The sequence below is a fragment of the Myotis davidii genome, unplaced genomic scaffold, assembly GCF_000327345.1.
Source record: "Myotis davidii unplaced genomic scaffold, ASM32734v1 scaffold276, whole genome shotgun sequence".
In the NCBI taxonomy this organism is placed as follows: Eukaryota; Metazoa; Chordata; class Mammalia; order Chiroptera; family Vespertilionidae; genus Myotis; species Myotis davidii.
In genome coordinates this window covers 99,012-109,183 of record NW_006287906.1, presented here as the reverse complement: position 1 = coordinate 109,183, position 10,172 = coordinate 99,012, and the positions used below count along the sequence as shown (strand labels likewise).

Here is a 10,172-nt window from a genome sequence, read left to right as displayed (position 1 = left end):
CCCCCAGCCTCCCTCCGTCCCCTACCTCCCCCGCGCTCAGCGGGGCTCCCAGGCCTGGTCGCCTTCCCCCCGAGCAGCGGCGCTGGAGGACCCGGGCTCCCGGCCTCGCCTCGCTGGAGCGGGCGGGATGCTGGGGAACCGTAGTCGCTGCCTGTTGCTGCGGGTTCGGTCCCTGCTCGGGGCTCCGCGCTCCTTCCGGGAAGAGTTGTGTGAATTCAGGGGTCCGCAGCTGGCTGCTCTCGGTTCCTTTAGCTTTGCCCCGCCCCTCGACGGGGCTGAAGTGGTTTCTGAAGTGATGCTGCCAGTGATGGGTGTGTCTGGGAGCCATTCCTCGAGGGTAGGGTTTGGGGGAGAATTCACTGATTTACAGGAATTTGAATGAATTGAGTGAAGGTTGGAGTAGGGCCGAGAAACCATCCAGAAATTCATGGAATCCCTTAGCTCAGTGGTTCTCAACCTTCTGGCCCTTTAAATACAGTTCCTCATGTTGTGACCCAACCATAAAATGATTTTCGTTGCTACTTCATAACTGTAATGTTGCTACTGTTATGAATCGTAATGTAAATATCTGATATGCAGGATGGTATTAGGGTCGTTCCACCGCCAAAGGGGCTGCGACCCACGGGTTGAGAACCGCTGCCTTAGCTCCACCACTAGTGGTGAGCTATCAGCTGTCATGTTTATTTTCTCTGGGTAGTAAGTGGTCCCTAACTAATTGGCAGTGTTGCTAAATATAGTTATTTCTGGATTCCTCTTTGTTTCTTTTAAATATATTTTATTGATTTTTTACAGAGAGGAAGGGAGAAGGATAGAGTTAGAAACATCACGAGAGAGAAACATAGATCAGCTGCCTCCTACGCACCCCCTACTGGGGATGTGCCCACAACCAAGGTACATGCCCTTGACCGGAATCCAACCTGGGACCCTTCAGTCCGCAGGGCAACGCTCTATCCACTGAGCCAAACTGGTTAGGGCTAGTCTTTGTTTCTTTAACAATGTCTACTTGGTTCCAGACTTTGTGCAAGACATTGGGCAAATAGGAATGACAAATGTTGAGAGACTTTGTCATCTCGTGGGGAATGCAGAGAAGTGATGGTCATTATCGTCCTATTTTAGAGGATGTATAGGGACCTACACCTGGGTCAAGGGTAGTCTTCCTAGGAAAATGATTTAGGCTGAGACAGGAGGAGGAGGGGTAAGCGGGGTTGAGGACCGCCCTGGGGCTCGGAGGAGGGAAGGGCGTGCACCTGGAGAGGGACTAGCATTGGAAAAGGGAAGATCAGTAAGGCTAGAGTACAAAGTTCACGGGGATGCACACAATGAGGAGGAAACTGGTCTTGGAAGGTGTGTCAGGCCATAAAAACTAAACAATGCACTGCCCTGGGGGGGGTCCGTTATCACTGCCCCGCCCCCCAGATAATCGGATATGGCCTGGGGACCCGCAACACCTGGGGCCCTTCCTGTAAGCCCAGGAAAGGGGGCGGAACCATATCTACAAGACAAAGACCCCAGACAGGAGATTTTTTCACTTCCAATGCAGAGAGCCTTATAAGGTGTTTTAAGGAGTTAAGACTTTATTACTAAGGGTGATGGGAAGCCATCAGAGGGTTTTACATAGCAGAGTGATGTGACAAATTTTGGGTTTAAAAAGGACACATCTTGCCCTAGCTGGTTTGGCTCAGCGGATAGAGCGTCAGCCGGCGGACTGAAAGGTCCCAGGTTCAATTCTGGTCAAGGGCACATCCCCAGTAGGGAGTGTGCAAGAGGCAGCTGATCGATGTTTCTCTCATCAATGTTTCTAACTCTGTCCCTCTCCCTTCCTCTCTGTAAAAAATCAATAAGATGTTGTGTTTTGTTTTTTTTTTTTAAAAAAAAGGACATATGTTGGAGAGAAGGGCGAGAGTGGATACAGGTCAAGTAGGAGATGACGGTGACCAGAAGTGGGACCGTGACCTTGGACAGTGGGAACGTGTAAGAGGTGTGCAGGAAGAAGAGTGGTCAGTACGTGGGAAGGATTCAGTGTGGGCGGTGAAGGAGAGAGGAAGCTCCCAGTAGCATAAAACAGACTCGGGCCCATCAGGTTTCCCACGTGCTCCATTTTTATCTGCCTCTCAAGGAATTCTCCAGTGATGGCTGGCCAATTGGAAGGGATTGCAATGCTTTGTTGTTTCTCTCGGATCCAGGCTAATTGTCGTTTGAAGACTATCAGGTTAGGGAAAAGACTTTTGTAAATTAGCCACTTAAAAGCAGTATTCTGCCATGTTGATTTTAGTCCATAATAGTGGCTGCATATATTCCATTATATGGATGTACTGTACTTTATTTACCTGTTTTCGCGATTTTTACTTCTATTAATGCAGAATCGAGCTACTGCTTTTAAGTCTATCAGGTAGATTAATATGTGTATACGTAGGGGGAGATAATATTTGAAGATATGGAAATAGATGAGATTGCTCGTAGAAAATATGTAGTAGGAGAAAAGTCTAGGCTTGGGGTTGACTGTCTGAAGGTAGGATTGAGGAGAGATGAGAAGCAGAGGTCAATTAAGGAAGAAAATCTGGAGACTGGTCTTTGGAACCTGAAGGAAGGACAGGTTTCAGAAGGTGAGCGAAGTCAATAGAATCAAAGGTTGTTCAAAGAATGTGAAGCATATGAGTGAAAAGTACCCACTGAATTTGTCAATGTAAGAAACATTAAAACCTGTAGAGAATTTTTGTGAGTTTATTTGAACCAAATTGTCGGCAATTGCTCAGAAGCAAATCTCAACGGATTGAGAAGATGCTCCAGAAAATGGCAGTCTTGCATCTTATTTTATCCATTACAATCAAAAGAGAAGACATAAGTGGGTTACATGAAATCTGTTGGTGTTAGATTAGGGAAGGAAGAGAAAGCAAAATGGTGAAACAATCAAAAGAGAATAAAAAGTAAAATGATAGCCGAAACCGGTTTGGCTCAGTGGATAGAGCGTCGGCCTGCGGACTGAAAGGTCCCAGGTTCGATTCCGGTCAGGGGCATGTACCTTGGTTGAGGGCACATCCCCAGTAGGGGGTGTGCAGGAGGCAGCTGATCGATGTTTCTCTCTCATCGATGTTTCTAACTCTCTATCCCTCTCCCTTCCTCTCTGTAAAAAATCAATAAAATATATTTTTTTTAAAAAAGAGGGTTGGTGTTCTCCACTCTGTGCTTTGAGGGGTCCGCAAAAAGGAAATTGGTTTGACATTCCAAAGGTATGTTATCATAGATGCAAAAAGACAGTAGACAGGGTTAGTTAAGGTGAAAATTGACCTTTGTTGGGGTAGATTCCAGCCTGGGACTTGACTACCCCACTATAAACTGCTTTTAGTTAAAAAGTTTTAATTTCAGACCATCCTCTATGGTTACTTTTGGTCTCTGAGTCTGTAAGGCCGCCATGCAGGCCTTCCCTGAGCTTGTGAGGTTTAGTATGTGGCTCCTTTTCCTACAAAGATTTAGGAGTTTACTGGCCATTTTAGTACTGGGCAGAGTAGTTTATTGTGGGGTGGGAACCCACAGTTTAGTGATGTGAAAAGTGAAACAATCAAATATTAATTGTCGAAAGTACAGAAGATTGAATTTAGAAGAGGAGATGGGAATGAGTGAGGATTGTTGTTTTGTTTGTTGTTTCTGGGTGTGTTTTTGTTTTGGTGTTTCTGAAAAGAGCTTTGCAAATGTTTAAGTTCTGATGAATAAGAGAAGAGTGGGAGTTTGAAGAAAGGACAGTCTGAAGTTGTGGAAGAGGCAGAGGGGAAGGGATACAGAGTATGTCAGAGATTTAGCCTCAGACAGGGAAGGGACGCCCTTCTTTCCTTGTATTAGGAGATGTAGGTAGAGGTGGGTTTGTGGTGTTGGAAACTTAAGTGAAATATTCTGTTGGAGACAAAGCCATCTGGTGAGAATGCAGTGGGAAGCAGGAGTCAGAGATTGAGGATGGGGAAGAGAGGTTTGGAAAACCACAGAAGGGAGAGAGTTTTGACCAGGGAACCAGGGAAGGATGCTTGTGGTTGAGTGATAACCATTCAGCCGAGTATGTGATCTTTCTTCCTTTAGCAGTGTTCAGTCATCTGAGTCCCGACGGTACCACCCACCCTTTGAGGATATATATTCGGTGAATGATTATATAACATAGAGAAATAATGTTAAAAAGTGCAATGCTGTCTATATTTTATCAGTTTCTCATACTTAAATAAAAGATAAAACCAAAATTTACTAATGGAAGATATTTTCTGTAAATGTGTATAGAATCTTAAGAAGTTATTGAATGAAAATATAATTGAGGAAAATCAGTTACAACTTACTTAATTCAATCAATTTAGCTGTAAAAAATCTACTTGTTGAACATCTAAAAGTAAAATCCTATATAATAAAAGCCTAATATGCTAAGTGTCCAGTCAACCCATTGGCCGTTCAACTAATCAAAGTGTAATATGATAATGATATGCTAAGGCCGCTCAGCTGCTCACTTATGCTGTGCACTGACCACCAGGGGGCAGATGCTCCGACCAGTAGGTTAGCTTGCTGCTGGGGTTCAGCCAATCAGGACTGATTGAGATGGGCTGGACACGCCCTGGAGCTCTCCCTGGTCCCTTCCTGGCTGGCCAACCTCCCGTGTCCCTCCCTGGCCCAAAAGTGCACCGATGGGGTCCCTCGGCATGGCCTGCGCCCTCACAATCAGGCACCCCTCAGGGATGTTGGAAAGCCGGTTTCAGCCCAATCCCGCAGGCCAGGCCAAGGGACCCCACTGGTGCGTGAATTCGTTGGTAATAATACTCCCAGACACCCTGAGGTGCTCACTCAATGACATTCTTCTCCAGTCAGATGGATAATTAAGGGTTCATTCCAGGTTATCTCATGTTTCTGTTGGGTCTGTTTTTAGTGTCCTGCTTTTAAGAAGGAAAATATAAGTAAGTCCTGGCCGGAAAATATAAGTAAGTCCTGGCCGGTGTGACTCGGTTGGGTGTTGTCCCATGAACTGAGGGATTGCTGGTTCGGCTGGATCCCCATTGTGGGGCATATGGGAGCCAGCCAACCCATGTTTGCTCTGACATAGATGTTTCTCTCTCCCTTTCCCTTCCTCTCTCTTTCTCCAAAATAAACAAAAACACAAAAAGAAAAGAAAGAAAGAAACTATAAATAAGCTGATCACAAACTAGTTACTTTTTTTTTTTTATCTGGTTGAGTTCTCTGTGGATATTCAGTGTGGCCATGAGCCAATGCATCAGTTCTTCTGAAACAGTATACTAGAAAAATCGAAGAATTCCCTAGTTAAACCATTTTGTGACCACTGTCAAGTTTTAAGTGCATCTTGTATGGCACTTAAAGTTGAAATAATTGTCTGGCCTGTCAACAAATAATCCTTATGATAACTTTTTGTTCTTTATTGATTAGCAGGGGTCCTCAAACTTTTTAAACAGGGGGCCAGTTCATTGTCCCTCAGACCGTTGGAGGGCCGGACTATCGTTTAAAAAAAAACCTATGAACAAATTCTATGCACACAGCGGCGGCAAACATCGATGAGAGAGAAACATCGACAGAAACATCGATGAGAGAGAAACATCAATCAGCTGCCTCCTGCACAACTCCCAGCGGGGATGTGCCCGCAACCCAGGTACACGCCCTTGACCGGAATCGAACCCGGGACCCCTCATTCCGCAGGCCGACGCTCCATCCACTGAGCCAAACCGGCTCCGGCTAAAATTAATTTCTTAATTTACTCTACAGTAAATACAACAGTCCAACTTTTCAATTTTGACTAGAAAGGTCAGGAATTGGTTTGCTACAGAGGTAATACTTAGATTTGGAAAGTAGGTTTGATAATCATAGTAATGTAGTAGAGGTAAATGTACAAGGAGAATTATGGGTCACCTTTTGGGACTGAATAACTTTAATAAACTTTGCTTCTAGAAAGTTTATTAAACAATGTAAAGATTAAGATTTTATAGCATCTTAGAACTGCCTTGTAAAAATATGTAGAGGGTTTTAGGCAGGTAGTAATGACTGCTGTTATTGGATACTGGAACTTTCCAAATTAGAGGTAATGATGAAGTCGTCCCTCATTCTATTTAAGATCTGAGTAGCTTTTCATTGTGTCAAACCCACCTGCTACAATCTAAGCTAAGCTGAACGTCTTACATTTGCATGTTGTTGAAAAAAAGAGATATTGGATAAGAATTAACTAGGCAAATTTCTCACCACTTCTGGAAAAAGTTTCATTGATATTCATTTAGTCATACAATCTTAGTATATGATGAGTGGAGAGCACGGCCTTTTGGGTTTGGATAAACTGCTGAATTTTTCAGCCAGAGACAGTTACCATTAAGATACTTGCAAGTCACGTTTTAAACTGGGTTTCAGAATAAACTTTATTTCTCACTTATTCATTATTTTTAATGAAGAAGCTACATGTGAAAGATAAATTATATAAAAGTAACATTGAAATATTTTTTCTTCTTTTTAGATCACTAGACAAAAATTCGACCAGAGAAAATGCTGAAATAGAAGTTACAGATGCATGAGATTTGCTGAATGAAATATAAGCAGTTAATTTTTGTAACGTGGGCGAAAGCCAAAATTGCCAAGTTACATGTGTAAATCACTGCGTTATTGCTTTAGTCATTGCCTCTATTTAGCAATGACAAGACTGGAAGAAGTAAACAGAGAAGTGAACATGCATTCTTCAGTGCGTTATCTTGGCTATTTAGCCAGAATCAATTTACTGGTTGCTATATGTTTAGGTCTTTATGTAAGATGGGAAAAAACAGCAAATAACTTACTTTTGGTCATTTTTATTCTTGGTCTTTTTGTTCTTGGAATTGCCAGCATCCTCTATTATTATTTTTCAATGGAAGTAGCAAGTTTAAGTCTCTCCAATCTTTGGTTTGGATTCTTGCTTGGCCTCCTATGCTTTCTTGATAATTCATCCTTTAAAAATGATGTGAAAGAAGAATCAACCAAATATTTGCTTCTAACTTCTATAATATTAAGGATATTATGTGCTTTGGTGGAGAGAATTTCTGGTTATGTCCACCATCGGCCCACTTTACTAACCACAGTTGAATTTCTGGAACTTGTTGGATTTGCCATTGCCAGCACAATTATGTTGGTGGAAAAGTCTCTCAGTGTCATTTTACTGGTTGTAGCTTTGGCCATGCTGATTATTGACCTAAGAATGAAGTCTTTTCTAGCTATTTTAAACTTAGCTATTTTTGTAGTCTTATTATTTTTCTCCTCATTGGATACTCCCAAAAATCCAGTTGCTTTTGCATGTTTTTTTATTTGCCTGATAACTGATCCTTTCCTTGACATTTATTTTAGTGGGCTTTCAGTGACTGAGAGGTGGAAACCCTTTTTGTACCGTGGAAGAATTTGCAGAAGACTTTCAGTTGTTTTCACTGGAATGATTGAACTTACATTTTTTATTCTTTCAGCATTTAAACTTAGAGACACTCATCTCTGGTATTTTGTAATACCAGGTTTTTCCATTTTTGGAATTTTCTGGTTGTTTTGTCATATTATATTTCTTTTAACTCTTTGGGGATTTCATACCAAATTAAATGACTGCCATAAAGTATATTTTACCCACAGAGTAGATAACAACAGCCTTGATAGAATCATGGCATCCAAAGGGATGCGCCATTTTTGCTTAATTTCAGAGCAGTTAGTTTTTTTTAGTCTTCTTGCAACAGCTGTTTTGGGAGCAGTTTCCTGGCAGGTAAGCTTATAATTTGTTTATTATGTCACTGCCTGTGATGTGTGATTAAATGTTTGCTTCAAGTGTTGAATTATTAGAATTGAAAGGTCAGGTTCCTGATTTCAAAAGGAGATTCTTTTTTTATGGCACTTAATCAATTTTTTTCATGGAATTGAAGTACTAAATGAACATTGATAGGATAATTTAGTTTGATCTCTAGCAGAGAGGCACCAAAATGTTGGGCATAATCAACATATGACATGCCTCTCACCTTTGCTTGTTCGTTAATGATGAAGTGCTCAAAGATTAAATATTTTTTAGAGTATTAACACTTGAAAGGGGTTTAGAGATTGTACCTTAATTCTTTCATTAAAAATTAAATGTGTGTGTGTATGTGTGTGTATGTATGTATAATATTGATTTCAGAGAGGAAGGGAGAGGGAGAGAGAGATAGAAACATCAGTGATGAAACAGAATCATTGATCGGCTGCCTCCTGCACGCCCCTTATGGGGGATAGAGCCCAAAACCAGGGCATGTACCCTGACCGGGAATCGAACTGTGACCTCCTGGTTCATAGATTGACACTCAACCACTGAGCCACACTGGCCTGACAGTTCTTTCTTTTTTTATACATGAGGAAACTGAAAGCCAGAGAAGACTTTAATCCAGAGTCACTGGTAATAGCCAGAACCAGTTCACATAGCTTCTGTGTAGTCTACTGGTCTCCTCACTACAGCACATTTCTTTTACATAGCCATTTCTCTAAGATTTTATATAAAAGGTGATGTAATGACATATCAGGTACTTACATACAAATTAAAAGCTCTCCTAAGAAAGAAAGAAAAAAGGTTTTACAATACATTTGCTGTCGCCCTAGCCATGGATAGTGTTGGCCTGGGAACTGAAGGGTCCCAGGTTCAATTCCAGTCGAGGGCACATGCCAGGGTTACGGTCAGAATCCTCAGTAGGGGGCCTGCAGGAGGCAGCTGATCCATGATTCTCCCTCATCATTGATGTTTCTATCTCACTCTTCCTCTCTCCCTCTCCCTTACTCTCTGAAATCAAATATACACTTAAAAAAAATAACTCAATGTATTTGCTGTCCACAGAATGTTACCAAAGACATTTAAACTGTGTGGTCTGAGTTTATATCTACAGTATTAATAAATCCAGTCTTCCATTCATGGAACATTTATTGAATGAGCTATATGTCATATACTATACTGTGTGACCTCAAGATGACTAAGAAATGCCACTGTTCTTAAAGAAGACAGAGTCTCTAATAGGATGGGGAATAGACAGGCACGTAAACAAACAATTATTACAGTGACAAATGCTCAGGTTGGATGTAGGGCATAAAGGAAGGTTATTTCTGCTTTACACTAGTTAGTTGCTACAGAATGATTTCTAGATCTGAATATTTGAAGGGAGATGTGGAGATTTATCTGGGTATGGTGCTTTTTAGTCAGTGTAGGCTAGGTAAGGGAGCCTGTGGGATTCAACTAAATGATGTAAACATTGTGGGCGTTGCCCCTATTATATCTTCCTCACTTTACTTGCCAAATGCTAGGGACTATCATGATGATGATAGTGCTAGGGACTATCAGGATGGTGATGGTGATGGTGGTGGTGGTAGTTATGAAGGAGGATACTGTGGGAAACTCTAGCAAGAGTTCTCCTACCTCTTCCTCCCTTCTCAAAGAGTTTACTACCTTTGTTTTCTTCTAGGAGTTTAATGGTTTCACATATTACCTTTAAGTCTTTATTTTGAGGGTTTTTTTGTACATAGTATAAGGAAATGGTCCAGCTTTTTTTTACATGAATCTGTACAGTTTCACCAACACCATTTATTCAAGTGAATGTCTTTTCCCAACTGTATAATGCTGCCTTTTGTGTTGTACTAATTTACCTATAAGTGTGAGTTAATTTCTGTTTTGTTTCATTGTGCCAGTAGCATACTGTTCTGTAGTCAACTTGAAATCAGGAGAGTGATACCTCCAATTATGTCCTTTATCAGGATTGCTTTTGTGGTTCCATATAAATTTTAGGGTTATTTGTTCATTGAATCTGTAGATCGCTGGGTAATAAGGATGTTTGAATGATATTAATTCTTCCATTCCACGAGCATGGTATATTCTACCATTTGTGTTGTCTTCATTTTCTTTCTTCAGCATCTTACAGTTTTCAGAGTCTAGGTCTTTTGCCTTCTTAGTTAAATTTATTCCTAGGCTTTTTTTTTAATGCAATTGTAAAGGGATTTATTTTCTTAATTTTTCTTTCTATACATTATGGATGTGTAGAAATGCCACTGATATCTGTATATTAATGTTGTATGCAGCAACTTTACTGAATTCATTTACTGAGATAGTTTTTTGGTGGACACTTTGGGTTTTCTACATAAATCAAGTCATCTGTGAACAGAGACCATTTTACCTCTTCCTTTCCACTTTGAGTGTCTTTTCTTTT

General features: G+C 41.1%; 1 protein-coding gene across 2 annotated transcripts in view; it reads left to right on the top strand.

Annotated features, from left to right (window-relative positions):
- The first annotated feature begins 1,004 nt into the window (after positions 1–1,004).
- TMEM168 (transmembrane protein 168) overlaps positions 1,005–10,172 on the top strand; it is a 29,337-nt gene continuing 20,169 nt past the window's right edge. Inside the window, exons 1-2 of one of the 2 annotated variants that reach the window (XM_006759661.2) lie at positions 1,005–1,095; positions 6,473–7,726. In XM_006759661.2, the coding sequence (XP_006759724.1) occupies positions 6,599–7,726 (1,128 nt within the window). In that variant the 5' untranslated portion in view covers positions 1,005–1,095; positions 6,473–6,598. Of the gene's footprint in view, positions 1,096–6,472; positions 7,727–10,172 lie in introns of those variants that run through there. The other variant, XM_015561292.1, reaches the window with a different exon arrangement.